The sequence below is a fragment of the Lynx rufus genome, unplaced genomic scaffold (genome assembly GCF_022079265.1).
Source record: "Lynx rufus isolate CCGP_SWC_20201006 ecotype Redwood Valley unplaced genomic scaffold, mLynRuf1.p SCAF_8, whole genome shotgun sequence".
In the NCBI taxonomy this organism is placed as follows: domain Eukaryota; kingdom Metazoa; phylum Chordata; class Mammalia; order Carnivora; family Felidae; genus Lynx; species Lynx rufus.
The window spans coordinates 22,807,715-22,825,899 of NW_025814896.1; the positions used below are offsets into that span (position 1 = coordinate 22,807,715).

The 18,185-nt window shown below is 49.9% G+C and overlaps 1 protein-coding gene across 2 annotated transcripts; it reads right to left on the reverse strand.

Annotated features, from left to right (window-relative positions):
* Nucleotides 1-2,381: 2,381 nt before the first annotated feature.
* TGIF2 (TGFB induced factor homeobox 2) lies at nt 2,382-17,398 on the reverse strand. 2 transcript variants are annotated; one of them, XM_047067990.1, is made up of 3 exons: nt 17,240-17,398; nt 13,405-13,630; nt 2,382-5,117 (listed from the first exon to the last, which is right to left on the reverse strand). In XM_047067990.1, the coding sequence occupies exons 2-3, from the start codon at nt 13,594-13,596 to the stop codon at nt 4,596-4,598; spliced, it is 714 nt and encodes a 237-aa protein (XP_046923946.1). In that variant the 5' UTR covers nt 13,597-13,630; nt 17,240-17,398; the 3' UTR covers nt 2,382-4,595. The 2 variants fall into 2 exon arrangements, with proteins under 2 accessions (XP_046923946.1, XP_046923945.1); XM_047067989.1 differs by lacking the exon at nt 17,240-17,398 and adding an exon at nt 17,011-17,125.
* Between the last annotated feature and the right edge of the window lie 787 nt (nt 17,399-18,185).

Consider the following 18,185-nt stretch of genomic DNA (forward strand, 5'->3'; position numbering starts at 1 on the left):
AGTTGTGAGTTTGAGTCCCACATTGGTTGTAGAGATTACTTAAAAAAATAAAATCTTGGGGCACCTGGGTGGCTCAGTCAGTTAAGCATCTGACTTCAGCTCAGGTCATAATCTCATGGTTCATGAGTTTGAGCCCCACATCAGGCTTTATGCTGCTGACAGCTCAGAGCCTGGAGCCTGTTTCGGATTCTGTGTCTCCCTTTCTTTGCCCCTCCACCACTCACGCTCTGTCTCTCTGTCTCTCAAAAATAAACAAACATGGAAAAAAAACCATAAAATCTTTAACCCACTCCCCAAATACAGATTATCCTAGTTCATCCTCCTAAGAGGTAATTATTACTATGCCCGTCTTATTGATGTGGAAACTGAAGTTTGGAATGGTAAATTGAGGCCTATGATCATGACAGCTAGTTAGGTGATAGAGCCAGAATTGGAATGCAGGTTTAGATTATAGAGAAGTGCTTTGGAAACCAGTAGCATTGAGAGCAATGATGATTATTTCCACATCCCCGCTGAATTCCAGACCTTATTCTCTACAGCTCCAGTGGCTAACACAGTGAGGTTATAGCACACCAAGGCAGGCTAAGCCCCTCCCCTCTGGAGTTTTCCCATTAGCAGTTTCTAAACTAGAGTGTACTTTAATTTTTGTTATTTTTAGTAGTCTTACCCCCAACACAGGGCTAGAACTCATGACCCCAAGATCAAGAGTCACATGTTCCATTAACTGAGTCAGCCAGGTGCCCCTAGAAATGCAATTATATATTTTTTGAGTTTATGTATTTGAGAGAGAGAGCACACACCCGTGCACATGAACTGGGGAGAGGTAGAGAGGGAGAGATAAAATCCCAAACAGGATTCTCCAGTGTAGAGCCTGACGCGGGGCTTGAACTTAGGAACCATGAGATCATGACCTGAGCCAAAATCAAAAGTTAGATGCTCAACCAGCTGAGCTAATGTGCACCACCTCAGAAATGCATTTTAAAGCTTTTTTCTAAGTGGGACTGTTACAGGAAAGGTAGATGTCTTTAGACAACATTTCTAGCTTCAGAGGAGAGGGGTCCTAGCCGCATTGTCCCTGTAAACTTTCTCTAGTGCTTGCTTACTCCAGGGTTTATCAATTTGAAGCTTGATGTGCAAGATGCTTTTGGTTTCAGTTCTTTGAAAATGGAATACTTTGAAAAGTGTAAGAAGCCATCTCTCCTAAGGCAGTCAAACCATCCACTCCCCCTTTTAGGGGAATATTAACTTTCCAGATGAAAATGAGTATTAAATTTATTTTGAAGAGCCCTTCCAGCATGTTTCTATTCTGCCAAGCCCTAGGGCCAAGTGTCTAGTTTGAGGGACACTGAGAGAAGGAAGTGGAAAACCAGGCTCTTGGATGAATGGATAAACTCAAGCTGGGGCTCTTTAATCTGGGGATCATGAATGGCGGGGGGCATCATCTCCAAATTTCTAAAGGGGAGTGACCTGTGAGAGATTCAGTAACTCCATCTAGGTCTACTGGGATCAGGAAGAAGCTGATTTAGTTCTTTAGAAGATACTTCTAGTGCTTAGCCCAAACCATGTTAGTTGAATGCCAGCAGGCAGTGAACTGCCCATCACTAGTTCAAATAAAGTCCAGGTAGATGTCAGGGTTACCTTCAAGCAAGACAGACTTGAATTTAGATCCTAGCTGCATTTAATACTGGCTGTATAAATACAGTTCAGGCAAGTAACTTAACCAACCCCCAGTTTCTTTACCTCTGCAAAGGGCATCTCACTTCTTTCACGTGTGTACAAAAATTAAAGCAATAATGAATACTGTGAACACTGTGTAGGCCCGGGCATAAAGCAAGACCCTTTACGGCTTCAGTCCTTGATTTCGCACCATTTGGGCTGCAATTAAATGTACAGTCATTTCATTATGAAATAAATGAAACCTACAGCTAGCTTAAGCAAAAAAGGGGAATTTAGTGCTTACATAATAGGGAAGTCCAGAGGTGGTACCACTTTCAGACATGACTAGAGCATCCATTTCATCTCTGCCTTTTTGTGTGTGCTGGCATCATACTGCAGTCCTGGGCTTTCCTCACTGGTTGAGGGGGAGGATAAATTTGCTAGCTCCCTAAGTTCCCTCACCACTCACCAACCTCAAAGCCTGACTATCCCAGGGAAGACTGGTTCAGCTTGGGATGCATAGGCTCCCTGCACACTGTGATGAATGGGATATGGAACAGGACTGAAGCCAAGGAAATAAGGACATAGGGCGTACAACACTTACAGGTGGCTACTAGAGGGAGGGGAAAGCAATAAGGCCTAGTAAGAACTCAGCAATTGCCCTATCTCCAGGCTGGGCCCAGGGTCATGGTGGGTCAATCTGTTTCTGCTTTAAAAAACAAAACAAAAACCAAAAACAAACTTTATTTGACAAAAGACAAAATCAAAAGTTATTTACAGTAGTTTTTTGCTCAATTCAACGGGATAACTGTCTTCTCCAGGTTTATCTCACAACCGAACAAAGCAGAGGCTGCCCCACCCCCAGCCTCCCCATCTTGCACAAGGGGGGAATGCCAACCAGAATTCAGCAGCATGGCTCCCTCACCCCTCACCACCTCTACCGCTCAGTGCACCACCCCAGCCCGACACACTTCCAGGGTCCCTTGCTAAAAGCATCTCCCAACAGTCACACTAGACCTGGGCTCACACACGTGGGTGGGGTAGAAGAAGCTGGGCAAACAGCAACTTCAACTAATTTTGAAGGTGCTATGTTCTTTCTTTCCCAGCTGGGCCTCAGGAGGGTGAGGATCCCTGATCCCCCTGGGACATGCAAGGAGGCAGTGGGGCGGCAAAAGAGAGAACCTAGGAAACTTGCCCACTCAGAGCAAAGCTCCATCTCCTTAAATAACCAATCCCCATTCCCACAGCAATGGGTAGGCTGAGCTACTGAGAAGTTGGGTAGCCTCCCTGAAAACTTCAGGGATCATCCCAGAAAGGACAGAACACATGTTGCTGCCTTTCTTCTGGCCAGGTCCACCCAAGTCAGTCACTCCCCAGGAATCTCCCCCTTGTGTCTGACTTGGCAACTTCAGGAAACTACAGGCTGGGGGCTCCTGACTGGTCTTTTGGCCCAGTAACAATGTTATTCGGAACAAAAATATTTTGGCTAATAATAACCTAGGATTAGTGTTTCTTAGGATATATAAAAAGATGGGGCATATTGCTGTTGAATGCTGTCAGCAGTGAGACAGCAAAATAAAAAATGGGGAGCAGGGAGAAGAGTAAGACCAACTATGATTTGTTTCACTGTGAAGTTCAGGGCAGAGGCCTCTGCAACTCCAATTTAAAAAAAAGGTGCAACACAAAGACACAGTGAACAGGCTTCATAACTGATTTCCAGCCCCAGCCTCCTTAAAAGGCAGTTCCTCAGCAGCTGGGGGCACCATTCCTTACTTCTTCCAGGAATAGTTTCTTGCCACCATCGTGGGAAAAGCTGCCCACTTGAGTCGGCTACAGGGCTTCCTGACCAGTAGATGGCTCACTTCTCTCCAAGTAGGAGCTACCGGGAGCTTTTGACATTCTGGTCCCACTAATCCAAGTTCTTAAAGGTATTCAAAACTCAGGCTGCAGGGTGAAGCTTTCAAGGATAAAGAAGGGGAAAACATTAAAGAGGAAAAAAAAAATCAACAACCAAAAAACCCACTGCCTTGGTCTAGCTTACTTCCCCCATTCCCCAAAATATAGTAAAAAATAAAATAAAAAAAAAAATAACCCCCCCCCCCCAAAAAACCACTTCTCTGGTTTTATCATCCTTCTCTGCTCTGTGCTTAGAAGGTTTGGTCAGATTCTCTGTTGGACCCTCTCTTTATACTTAAGAAGGCTTTATTCCCTTCTGTGCCTGATGCAGAAAAGCCAAAGCCCCAGATTTTTTTTTTTTCTTTTGGTAAATCAAAACAACAATACAACGTTTTGGAATTGAGAGTTAGCTGGTCCCCAAAATAAAAATACTCCTTCCTTGTAAAACACCAGTTGCAGTGGTGCATGGTTCTCAGTTCATCAGACTCCATCACGCAACACACTCACTCCCCACACCTGTGCTAACTACTCCATTAATGCAAACCCCAGCAAAAAGGGAAAAATACACACAAAGTTTAGTGAAAACCTAAACATTCAACTGGAGTCAGTTCTGTTACATCTTCTGGGTTCCTCTTCTCTTTTGTTCACACTTACGAACTTGGAATGTCCACACTTGGCTTAACAAAAAAGAGGCCCAGCTCAGGGGCATAGGTCTGAATGTAGTAGGTTTCCTGTGCCCAGCCTAGGAAAGCAGGCTGGAACAAAGGTGTCCTGGGCATTCTCTGGAGAAGCAGCAGCAGCACCATGCCTGTCTCCGATCTCAATCTCATCACTGAGGAGGCCTGGAGAAATGGCAGTCAGCAGAGAGGTCCCCATCACAGTGCAGTGACACCAGCTGGCATCTCCCTGCTGAAGACCTCTGGACAGAGGAGATGACCCCGATGTTTGGCAGTGATCCAAAGAAAACCCTCTGTATGAAAGGGAACCAAAATGGAAACCCAGGACAGCTGGCTCGAGCCTCGAGCACCCCTTTTGGCAGATGCCTACTTGGGGTTTTCAGAGACTAAGGGAATAGGAGTGTGCAGTAAGGGGGGTGATGGGTCCTGCTGCTTCTGAAGCTCCATCTCAGCAGCCCTCTGTAGCGCCACCTCCACCAGCAGCTGGAAGCTACTGAAGTCCTCCTTGTCCTGCTCTGGGGGTGTGGGCGGTGGTGTGTTGAAGAGTCCACCTGTGGGGCTTCCGGCTTCAGCCCTGGTCAGTAGGGTGAGTGTGTTGCCGGGGCTCACCAGGGGCTTACGAGGCTCCAGCTCACCTTGTGGGAAGGGGGCTGCTGGCTTTTCCCCCTGGCCTGGGTGGAGTGGCATGGAGCACACAGACAAGGAGAGCACATTGGTGGGGGCCGGTACAGACACAGCCAGCACCGAGGGGCTGCTGCCACGGGGCAGGGCCACATCTGAGGCCTTACCCCCGCGGCGAGAGATGGTGAATTGGTTGGGGTCTTTGCCATCCTTCCGAAGCATGTCTGGTAGAAGCCGCCGCCGGGCGTTGATGAACCAGTTACATATCTGGAATGCGTAGGAGTCTGTGGTCAATTCACTCAATCAAAACCAGCTATGAAGCACCTAAGTTCCTGGCCCCAGAAACACAGCAGCCAAACAATAGAGACACAATCCCAGTCCTCAGACACATTCGTGTTAGGAATTGAGAATTGAAGTCATCATATAAGTGAATATAAAATTGCAACTATGATTCAGCCAATGAAGGGAAGGTCCAGTGGAGGGGACAATAATGGGAATACCCGATCTAGTCTTTGGGGACGCAGGATAGAACTGACAGAAGCAGGCAGGGCTTATCCCACTGGCCAGAACACCAGGAGAAACCACTAAAGGGCCTCAAGAGTGGCCTGACCTACATTTCACACTGTAGATCCTTCTCCTGACCCTTGTCTCTTCTTCCAGTTTATCAACAGATATTCACCAAGCAAGCACCAGCTGCTGTAGGGGGCAAAGACAGGAACCCTCTCCCCCTTACCTCCTATGTGCTGGGATATTGGGAACTGTGTGGGCTGCAGTAATGCCTAACATTACTGTTTACTGAATGGATCAAAGGCCCAGCTTTCCTTAGGGCTCCCGTACCAGTTTCTACCCCTGCTTATCACCTTTCTCGGCCCATCCCCAGGACAAGCCCCTGGGTACCTTCTTTCTGTGGACTCTATCTGCCTCTACCCAGCCAATCGGACAACCACCTATGACAGGAGCTGGTGCCTGGAGTTGGCATGGCTCCTTGCCCAGCAGGCTGCAGCTGTACCCATTCCACAGGTGCAGGGACCACTAGGCTCCTGGCCCTGTCAGGCTGGGAAAGATCCTGGTCAGGACAGATCCAGAGCCTTGTGGCTTCTCTTTCCTCTCCATTCCAGCCTGGTGTGGGGGATTTTCATTCATTTTTCTTCATCTCTATGGTCTTCCCAGTACACGTGAGCACACACAACACCAGTCATCAGTGACACTGGCTGACCTGAATGCTCTATAGCTGCAGGGGAGCCCCAGAGAGAGGTAAGGCTGAACGGCTGGGCGTGGCACAAGCACCTTTGATACCAAGTATCATGCCAGCCATCTCACTTGTGTTACATTTTTTTTTTTAATGTTTATTTATTATTGAGAGACAGACACAGAGTGTGAGCAGGGGAGGGGCAGAGAGAGGGGGAGACACAGAATCCGAAGTAGGCTCCAGGCTCCGAGCTGTCAGCACAGAGCCCGATGTGGGGCTCGAACTCACGAACTGCGAGATCATGACCTGAGCTGAAGTCGGACGCTTAACTGACTGAGCCACCCAGGTGCCCCTCACTTGTGTTATGTTTAATCTGCATACAAGCCTGGAAGGCAGTGAGCAGTGTCCCTGAAGTACTAAAAAGGGAACCAAACTCTTGAAAGACAAAGAATTTGCCCAAAGTCACACAGGCTCCAAGTGTAGAGCCAGGTCTCCTGGCTTTAGGGCCCCTACTGCTGCTCTTACTGTGCTTTGCTGTGCCTTACCAAACAGAACAGATAACTGAATAATCATGATCATAATCCTAAAACCAATCAGGTGCTGTTCTGAACAGTTCTCATCTAATTACTCATTTATTCTATAGCTTATGAGACAGATTCTGTGATGATCACTTTATTTGAACCAGTGAACAGAGGCCCTGATCAGAGAGGGCTTCAGTAACTTGCTCAAGGTCACGAGTTTGAAGGCTGGACTCTGTTTCAAGCAATCCCCACTGCCAAGTGAAGAGACCGAAGCCTTCTCTGCTTGCTCAGATGCTACCATTTCTGCATCCTGCAGCTGCCTTCCCTGCTACCTGTGCTACCAGAGGATACTGAGCCTGCTCACCTTAGCTCTCCATGTGGGGGAGATGGTCAGGTCACAGTGACCTGGGTCAAGTGAAGTAGGGATGAGCATTTCTGTTGAGAAAGCAGTCTTGGGGAGGGGAGCTTAGGCGTTTACTAGCAGCTGTGTGGGCACCTAGCCCCTAGCTGCGCCTCCCATTTTGGCTTAAAATTCTGGGAAAAGAACAGCAGAAAAACACCCCCCGCCCCCACATATACTTTTCCACATGCTCACCCTGGTCCACAGAAAACTTGGCAGCATACTGTCTGTTTTGTCTTCTCATCCGATAGAAATGCACAGCTGAGGGGGGCCAGGCAAGGGCAGGACGCCTGAGTGCGCCACTAGTGCCAGCTGTGAGGGTAGGCTATCAGGATTCTCTGTAGTCCCTTCCAGCTGCCCAACCCATGCCCAAGTCAGGAAAAGAGTGTATTTGGCTTGCCCCCACTCAAGGTCCTTGGGGAGTTGGTAGGGAGAATGCCAAGGTGAATTCTGTCATTGATATGGCACAACACAGGCTGGGTGCCTGAAAGCCTCTCTCTACCATAAAACAGGGCCCCTATCTGAAAGTCTGCTGTCCTGCCAGTATTTTTTTTTTTATCAGTGGCTGGGATGAAGAATGTGGGAGGAATCACTGTGGCAAATGGGAGTTGAGGGGGGGAGCACCAGGAAGCTGATGAAGGCCATGAGGATCAGAGGAGGGCCTTTGAAGAAGGCAACACAAGTGCTTTAATTTTAATGTCTTTTCAACTGTGAAAGAAACAAAAGGGAGTAAGTGAAGGGCATGGAAAAGACCTTCCCTAAACATCACTGTACCTTCAATGTGTGTTGTGACCACCCATACCCAGGTTCTTAAAGTCATGTGGCTATCAGAATCCCCTTGAGGGGGACTTAAAAAAGTAACTATCTTGGGGTGCCTGGCTCACTCAGCTGGAAGAGTATGCGACTCTTATCTCCCGGTTGTGAGTTTGAGCCCCACGTTAGGTGTGGAGATTTTAAAAAACAAACAAAACAAAAAATCACTATCATCTGCTCTATAGATCCAGTGATGGTGGCAGGATCAGGAATGTGTTATTTTTATTTCTTTTAATGTTTATCTTTGAGAGAAAGAGAGTGCGAGCGCGAGCGTGGGGGACGGGCAGAGAGAGGACTCAAACCCACGAACCATGAGATCATGACCCAAGACAAAGCCTGCCGCTTAACTGACCTAGCCACCCAGGTGCCCCAGGAATGTGTATTTTTAAACAAGCTCCCCCAAGTTCTGCTTCCCCGGGCTCGGGAACCAATGGTTTAACCTCCCCCCTCCCTCACCCTCCCTCCAGCTTTGGGAAAGGCTTCTCTTAGGAAGCTGCATTTGAATGGAGTCCTAATGGACTTCAAGGAATGGGGAGCTCAGCTGACCCCACCTTGGTGTCTTTTTTTTTTATACCAATTACATTGGGAGTTAGTTACACTGAATTCTTAGTTCACTAAATATTGTCTTCCCTCCCCACAGGACCCTACCCAAGGGCAGGGATAGTGCCTGTTCTACCAGTTTCCAGCACACAGGACAACCCCATCAGTAGTAGAGTGAAAGAGTGGGGCCTGAACCCCCTCTGCCAGGTTACCCTTCCCTCCCCAATAGGCAAAGGGCCCCTGAGAACAGTCAGAAACCACAGCAATAAAGTGGGCTTATAGGGTGTCACAGGGACCAGTGAAAACCCTTCAAAAATGACTTTTTTTTTTTGGTCTTACCCTCCCAACTGCCTAGCCCCAGGCCAGTACCAGCAAACCAGTTAGTTAAATGACTCATTGACTTGCTAATGAGATTGCTCCTGGGCCAGTTAAAGGAGACAATCAAAAGAGCTGTCCCCAGGGAGAGAGAAAACAAGCTTGGCAAAATGCTGATGCTTGTTGAAGCCAGGTGATTGGTACCAGGAGTGCATTAGAATATTCTCTTGTGGATATTTGCAAATGTTCTTAATAAACAGCAAAATTTTTAAAATTAAATATAGGAAAAAGAGATGCCTCCAGGGACTTCAGGCAATTTTTCCTAATTGAGGGCCCCCTACATTTCCTTACTTTTGAGGTCCTGCCTGTTGACATTTCCAGGACTTCTTCATTTTCCATCAATTCAACAATAATTTACTGAGCACCTACCAGATACCAGGCATTGAGCTAAACACTTGGGATCCAGTGTTAAGTAAGACTTGGCCTCTGGAGTTTGGTGTGTTCTAAAAAGCAGTTATAGTTCATTGTCCAAATGCTGACCCAGTCCTGGTACTGTGGGAGCACACATCTCCTTTGAGGGTTGGGGGGGTCTCCCTGGTCAGTAGTGGGAACAAAGTGGTCTGGGGTACTGATCAGTGTGGCATGAATATGGGGGGAAGGGATGAGGCCCGCTCTGCAGACAGGGTCAAGTAATATTGTCAATTAGGTTGGTAAGACTCATTGAAGGGTTTTATTTTTATTTATTTTTTCAACGTTTTTAATTTTTAATTTATTTTTGGGACAGAGAGAGACAGAGCATGAACGGGGGAGGGGCAGAGAGAGAGGGAGACACAGAATCGGAAACAGGCTCCAGGCTCCGAGCCATCAGCCCAGAGCCCGATGCGGGGCTCGAACTCACGGACCGCGAGATCGTGACCTGGCTGAAGTCGGACGCTTAACCGACTGCGCCACCCAGGCTCCCCTCATTGAAGGGTTTTAAATAGAGTGACAAGTGGTGTAGGAAAGCCATATTATAGAAATATTTAAGGGGTGAATGTGTAGGATTTGGTGATTGACCAAATGAGCTTAGAAAGGGCAGGAGCCAGCTTGGAGAAGCTTTCCAATCGAGAAATCCGAGGTGCCTGTAAGACCACCAACCAGAGGTGTATGGATAGGGGCCATTTGGGATTCATGGTATAGTTTCCACCAAGGGCCACATGGTCCCCACTGCTCCTTAACTCTCAGCATGACTCTAGAGCAGGGAGGCCACCAATGAAACCTTTCCCACCAGAACACGCCAGGATCCAGGTGCCCTTCCTCAGAAGTTTCCAAAAGCAAATCCTTGCCCCAGACCTATATTTCTCTAAATGGGATCAGGGATATATCCTCCAGGGATCCACTAGTTCTCACAAAAAGGTTTAACTTTATGTTTCCATTCCGATCTCGAGTAGGAGCACCATGGCCTCTGGTAATCCAGACTTGCTCAACTCCAGAGTCTGTGCCTTTTTCATACTACAACACCACAGCCCAGTCAGCCAAACACCATCCCCACCTACCGTTTTACATTAATGCAGTTAGTTAATAGTCTCATTGGTTTGATATTTATTTACTTTGGAAAACTGGTTATTTTACAATTTATAGGAGCAAAAGCAAGAAGTTGTTTTTTTTTTTTTAACCCAGTTTTATGTTTGTATGTGCTTAAACGATAATGATAATAAAAATGTTTCAAGCCAACATGACAGGAGGAAGCAGGTCCATGAAAAATAACTTCTTTAAAAGAAACTGGTACATTACTCAGATATAAGAAACAGTGACCCTGACAAAAAGCAATTTCAATACAGTATGATGTGTGGTTTGACAGCACAGGTATGAGGTGTACCAGGAATACACAGCAGTGGCCTCAAAGCCAGGCAAAGAATGCTTTCATGAGGAAATGCTTAAATGGAGTGTGCCAGTTCAGAAAAGTCAGGAAGAAGCCACAGGAGGAGGCCCAGAGGCACAGAGGTCCGAAGGTTCACAGGCCTCAGAGAAAGGAAGGACTGAGAGATGAGGCTGATGAGCTCTTGAGTTTAGACTCTATCCAGAGGACAATGGGATCCATGGAGTGTATGGCATAATCAGATTTATACTTGTGTGTTCAAGAGAATGGGCTGAGGGGAACATTTCTCTACTTGTTAGATGTTAGATAAGATGCTGTCCATTTCATGAACCGATTAGTAAACCCAATTCATGGGGCGCCTGGGTAGCTCAGTCAGTTAAGCATCAGACTTTGGCTCAGGTCATGATCTCACTGTTTCATGAGTTCAAGCCCGCCTCGGAGTCTGTGCTGACAACGTGGAGCCTCCTTGAGATTCTCCCTCTCTCTCTGCCTCTCCCCTGCTCAAGCTGTCTCTGTCTCTCTGAAAAATAAATAAACTTAAAAAAAAAAAGAGAGAGAGGTGAGAATGGACTGAGGGAAAAAGGCTGGAGGCAGAAGACCAACAAAGAGCCTATCTAAGTAATCCTGGTTCTCAGGTTCCAGCCTTTGGCCTGTGTTGTTCTACATCCCGTAGTTCAAGTCCACTTCTTCTGGGAGGCCTTTTGAAGCTCCAGACTGGCTTAGAAGCCCTGCCTGGGTCTCTGCTGCCTTTGTCCCAGCAGTGATCACTTTTTGCAAACACCAATGGCTAGGTCTTCCCTCAATTTCCCATCCTAGACTAGATATTCCTTGAAGGTAGGGATGTGTCTGGTTCCTTTCTGGGATCTCAACTGTAGTTGGGAGTGCTCAGTGGTATACCATGAAATACTAGGCACTGCTACTAGACATGTGGGGTCAGTCCAAGACCTATGATCTAGGAGAGATGAGGAGAAGAGCAGAAACACCCACTCTGTGCTCACTTCACAGTGAGCCTTGAATTCGTCTTCTCCGTTCCTCCCCCTTATGTGCTATGAAAGTGCCAACAATCATCTCCCTTTCTCAGTTGAGGAAATGAGGCTCAGGAAAAGGCAGTGGACCTGGCCAACGTCCAGGCTTCCTCTTGTGGAGAAGATGGGATCTGAGTCAGGGTCTGTAATTCTAGAGCCTTTCTTGCAGACAGACTCCCATTAACCACTACCCAGAAAGTATAAAGTCAGGTGACAGGAGTTCTAAGGGCTGAATACTCACCAAGAGGCATCATGGAGGAGGGATGGGAGCTGGGAAGAGATGGGAGGTTCAGAGTAGAGTCAGGGAAGGAGGGAGAGACAGCATCGTAGATTGAAGTAATAGGCTAGGAAAAGACAGAGGTAGAACAGGTGGCAGAGGGGCTTAGGGTGAGGCTTAGCTGGCTCATGACGGAAGCACTGGGGTCCAGTGGGGTAGGGGGTGGGCCTTTGTTAGGCTGAGGGACTGCTCTGTGTCTCTCAGGTAGGTGAGAGCCAAACTGGAAGCAAAGTAGTGGTAGTCCAGGGTGTCCTGCCTCAGCACTTTGAAAACAGAACCACACCTACATATCAGCAGTTGGGGCAGTTCAAAGGAGATAATACCTTGCACTCTGACAAAAAGTAGATAACACAATTTTCAGACATGCTCATGTGCAAGGTTTACAAAGCACTTACCTTGTTTCTCTCTCTTTTTTTAAAGTTTATATATTTATTTTGACAGAGACAGTGCGAGTGGGGGAGGGGCAGAGAGAGAGAGAGGGTGAGAGAGAGAATCCTAAGCAGGCTCCGCACTGTAAGCTGGGAGCCTGATTCGGGGCTTGAACTCAAGGAAACTGTGGGATCATGACCTGAACCAAAACCAAGAGTCAGACACTTAACTGACTAAGCCACCAGGTGCCCCTATTTTCTTTCTTTCTTCTTTTTTTTTTTAAAAGATTTTATTAAAAAATATTTTTTTAATGTTCGTTTATTTTTGAGAGAGAGACACACACACACAGACAGAGTGCACGCAGGGGAGGTGCAGAGAGGGAGACACAGAATCCAAAGCAGGCTCTAGGCTCTGAGCTGTCAGTGCAAAGCCCAACATGGGCCTCCAACCCATGAGCTGTGAGATCATGACCTGAGCCGAAGTTGGATGCTTAAATGACTGAGCCAACTAGGTGCCTCAAGATTTTTGGGGCACTCTCTCCCTCTCTCTCTGCTCTACCCCTGCTCGTGCTCTGTCTTTCTCTTTCTCTCTCTCTCAAAAATAAATAAACGTTAACAAAAATTTTTTAAAAATTTATTTTTAAGTAATCTCTATACCCAACCTGGGGCTCGAACTCACAACCCCAAGATCAAGAGTCGCACATTCCACTGGCTGAGCCAGCCAGTCAGCACTTTCACATCCAATTCTGAATCTGCTCCTTATTAACAATTCAGGCAGGGGAAGATTCTAATCCCCACTTTACAGATGAGAGAAATCAAGATGTCTACAGCTCCTATGTAGCAGAACTGGGTTTTGAACCCAGAACCTCTGAATTCTCTGCCCTTTCCTTGACCGTGATCCCAACTCATTTTTTAACCACACTGCAGACCACTAGCTGCCTTTCTACAACCAAGTCACTATCCAAACACTGCTCTGGGGCTGGAGGCCAAATCCCAAACACTCAATGCCTTCTAGCCTTCCCATGGCCTTCATTGTTAATGACATCAAGACTTTAATAACGATGCCTTGCCTCTTCAGAACTCTCCAAAACTGATATCTAGCTCAAGGACTTCATGTCATTGTCTTCCCGTGAGGCAGGGAGAGTCGGGGGGGGGGGGGGGAGGTAGTTCCTCATGGGGTCACAAAGTGCATTAGTGACAGGGCTTAGACAGGACTAGAACCCAGGTCTCCCGCTGCTTGCTTCTTACCTGCAGCACTGACAGGTTGGTCTGTCCAGAAAGGCTCAGCTTCTCCTGTTCTGAGGGGTAGGCGTTGTAGCGATGCAAGTACAGCCAGTCCCGGAGGATCTTCACCGACTCTTTGGGCAGGTTCCCTCTGCGCTTCCTCTTGCCTGCCAGGGAGAGGAGGCCTTCATCCTCACCCAGATCACTGTCTGACATGGTGTCTAGGGGCTAGGCTGGACCTTGGGCAAGCCTGGAACAAGTGACAAAGGGGATGGGGACATTATTACCACACATTGCCTCTCACCCTTTCCCTGTCCCCAAACACATCATTATTAGAACTTGGGACACCAGAAATGGGGGAATAGCAAATCAAAGTCTCAGACTATACTATGGCCTGGGCAACCTAGAAGGGATGAGTCCAAGATGCCTCCATTTCATGGGGCCAGTAGATGACTACTGAAGTAAATGGCAGCTTATTAATAAGCAGTACTGGACTAGAAATAATTATAGCTACCACTAGAGTCTGTTTTCCATGCTCTGTACTGAGCACTTCACACTTATTATCTCATTCAATCCTCACAAAGCCCTTGTTAAGAGAGATACTACTATTATTGTCATTTTATAAGTAAGATAACCAAGGCCCAGAGAGAAAGCCCTTAACTTAAACAGGTACCATGAGATCCAGTAATTTCACTCCTAGGCACCTTCCAAGCCTTCAACAGAAATGTTTACAGCAACGTTACTCGTAATAGCCAGAAGGTGGAAACAACCCAAGTGTCCATCGACGGAGGAATGGATAAGCAAAAATGTAGTCCATCCACACAGTGGAATATTATTTGGCCACAAAAAGTTGCTAAGTCCTGATCCACATTACAGTGTGGATGAGCCTTGAAAATATGCTAAGTGAAAGAAGCAAGTCACAAAGAACACATATGATTCCAACTTAATGAAATATTTAGAAGAGGCTGGACGGGAAGAGAAGGATGATAGCTAAAGGGGTATGGAGTTTCTTTTTAAGGTGATAAAAATGTTCTACAATTGACTGTGGTGGTAGCTACATAGTTGTGAATATACTAAACCATTACTTGTTTGCTTTAAATGGGTAAGTTGTGTGGTATGGGAGTTACATCTCAAGAAAACTGTTATGAAAAAAAAAAAATTACAACTCCAGGATATGGTATGGAAATATGGTTTGGACCAAGGTTTGCCACCATCACCAACCAACTCCTCTCAAACCTCCAAAGTCTATACCATCTTGCTGCCCAGTTCTGGAAAGTCTATTAATCACCATGTCCCTACAGCAATCCACATAACATTTACTGCACCTACTGTGTACCATGCAGAGAAGAGTGTTGAGTCATCCCTATTGGTTGTCTCAGACATTCTCCTTTGTCATCTAAGCCCCTGGCTTGGTCCATGAATCAACTCCTCAAAAATTCAGATAAATGAGCAAGGCTGGGCTCTGGTTTTCCCATCTTGGCTATGTGACCTTGGGCTTGAGCCCCCTCTTCACCTGTCAAATTAAGGAAGGTGTTTCCCTAGACAACCCAACTCAGTTGCTCATCCCCCTGACAAACTTCTTGTTCACACATGCAAAAGAGATTTACATTTTAAAACCAAAAGTTCCAGGGCAAGCTAATGCCAGAATCTGGAGGCTCCTCCCTCCTCAGCCTTTTAACAGCTACCCAGCAGGCTGGGCCAACAGACTCTGGCATCTCCCAGGTTTTGTTTCCTCGACTTGGGCCAGAGCCCAGATATCTGGGCTGGCTAGGCCAGGCTTTCGAGGGAAGGGTCTACCCTCCCAGCCAGGCCACCTGGAGGTGAGACAGGCATTGGTTAGAGGTGCCACTCCTCAGAGAACACCAAGAGCAGGCTGCTTTCTGAAGTCAAGTTTCTGAGGTCTAGCTGGCTAGGGCAGCTGGGATCTGGGCTCGGGGATGCAGCTCTGGCAAGCTATGAGAAGTTTACTCAGGGTTATCTGTACAAATTCCACCCTGGCTACCAGCCAAGTCCCAGTCTGCAGGGTTCCCGAAGTGGCCCACGGAGATGACCCTTCAGTCTACGCAGACCTCTCTCCACTGGTGTCCTGCACTCCAGTTTACAATCCCGGAGGTTCCAACATACACCGCCCCCCACCCCCAACGAGACAGACACACACGCCCTCACCACCAGGCAACCTTCTTAACAGCGCTGAGATAACAGGCACCAAACCATCGCTGAGCTCCTACAACCACCATGATTTTCACCGACAAACACAGCACCCACATAGTTTACTGAATCCCACGTCCAGCACGAACAACTGGTACCCACGACACAGCCCAATTCCTGGATACATGCCTACCCACAAACTCCAACCGACCCGCCCACCCACGAACTCTGGGGAAACTCCAAACGTCATCACACCAGCGATCAATTCTTACCCCAACTAGCCTGTGGCAGCACCCTCACGACACGACACCGGGTGCACCCTCCTACACACTCCACGACGCCGACCTGCGGCCACTCCCGAACGAACTTTCTGACAACTCCCACAGCTCGCCCCGACACTCCCCCGGCCGCGCACTCAAGCTGCATTCCCAGCAGTTCACACAAAGCGCGCAGCCTCCCCCGCGGCCCAGACCTAGTCGGAGCACATGGCTCCCGGGGCGGCGGGGAATCGGCCTGCGCTAGGGGCGCCTGCACCCCTCAGCCCCCTACCCCGCACCAGACTCGGCACCCCCGCTTCCCCTCGGACCCGAAATGTGGTGGGGCGGGGGCTCTGGAAGAAAGAAAACTCACGTGTCTGTCCCGGGGCAGGAAAAAGTTTGGTTCCCACCCCCTTCCCCCGCCGCTCGGCGCTGGCTGACTCTTCGGGGCGCGGGGATGGCCGAGCCTGCGCGCTCGGCTTTGTGCTCCGAACTCGGCCCGGAGGGGGAGGGGAGGGGGCTGGGCTCCCACCTCCGCACCGCCCCCCCCCAGCCCTGCGCCCAGACTCCATGTTGGCCGCCCCCTGCCCGGGAGACTGCGCGCTTCCCCAGCGGGAGGCTCGGCTCACGCTCGGCTGGCCCGAGGGTCCGGACGCACACAAACTTTCTTCGGGTCGCCGGCCCCACGCGCCTTGCTTCCTTGGCCCGCCTGGGAGTGACAGATGCCTCCGAGACAGACTTTCCTTTGTTCCAGGAAAGGGGAACTCGCGCGGGCTCCCCAGCCCCCCAGCCCCGGGCCCTTCCCGCTGCCCCCACCCGCAGCTGTCACTCTCGACGGCCCCCACCTCGGCTCGGCCGCGGCGGGGGGTGGGGGGGCACTGCCGGCGGTTAGCAACGTGCACTTTTTAAACCAAACAAACCCGCCCCCCGCGCGCTCACCCCGGCCCGGGGCAGGGGCGGCCCTCTCACAGGCTGGGATCGTAAGGAGCTGGGCCCCCCAGAAGGGCCCCGAGAGAGCTTCCAACCGGGGGGAATGGGACAGTCCCCCCCACCGGCCCCCGCTCGCACCCCGCAGTCGGGGCTCACAAACACCCGAGCTCACACACCCACACTCTCACGCGCCAGGACGACGCCCCCTCCCCCGCCCGGCGGAGAAAAAGAAACTTTCCAAGTTGTCCGCGCGTTCCCCGCCCGCCTCTGTCTCCCTCCTGCGCCCCGCACTGACTTTTCGGAGCGGCTTTTCCGTCCACGCGGCCCCGGGCTTGGTCCCGGGCGTCCTGGCAGGGGGCGGGGGGCGCCGGGAGAGCGCGCCGCGTACCTGCCGGGCCTGACACTCGGCCTGACAGCTCGCGGCTGGAAAGCACCTCGCGGCCTGACGTCAGATCCCCTCTCCTCCCCCCCCCCCCCCGCGCTTTCCTCGCCCTCCCCCACCCGCCGGGAGGGAGAAAACAAACTTTGTGCGGAGCGCGGCGAGCTACGCCCACCTCCCGCGGGGCGGGCTGTCGACGGCCAGGGGCTTCGTCCCGCCCACCGCTCCCGGAGGGGGCGGGGCCGGGAGGGCACCTTCTTCCTGCGCCCACCCCCACCCTCAGGAATGCCACATGGCCTCTGAGGAGGAGTGGTGGGAACCCTGCCTCCGGAGAGTCCGCTTGGGGGCAGGAAGTGGCCCGTTCCTCCTTTCGTAGAGCGTTTCCGGAGCGCCTACTGTGTGCTCGGCGCTGGGAGTGCGGGCCGTTACAGAGGGGAGAAGTCATGCAAAACCTGACGCGTGTGGGAACGCTCCCTCCGCCACATCTCCCGCCGGCGGTGGAATTGTTCCCATTGCACCGAGAGGAAACTGAGGCCCGGTTAGTCCGGGGATTTCCTCCTAGCTGGTGAGGACCTGGCTCTGAATGCGACGCCTCTTCTGCCCTCAGTGGCCGGTAGAGTCGGGTAGAAGGCTGCCTGGGACACAACCCCAAAGCACGTAGCTCCTGGGTCTGGGACACGAGTGGCGGCCAGAGGTAAAAACAGCGCTTAAGGAGTGTTTGTAACACAGCGATGGCGAGCGAGACCCCTGGTGTGTACCATCCCGTCTAATCCTTGGGTTATGGGGTTGGTCCTGTTAACGAATCCGCTCCTGGTTTACCCATGAGCTGCAGAGGCCTCTAGACTTGGCTTCTTGTCACACAGTCAGCTAGTGTCATTCAGCCCAGGAGGGTCGGACAGCGGAGCCCAGCCCTTTGCCCACTGAGGCAGACCACCTGACTGGAAACCCCCAGCACTCCTCGCTGGTTTCTCTTTCCTCTGTCCACCACTCCCAACCCAGCGTGTTCCTTTTGGTATTCTCCAGCGGCGCCAGCACTCTCTTCTCTGCTCTTTGCTGTGTACCACAAAGTGAAATGCCTGTTGACCGGACCC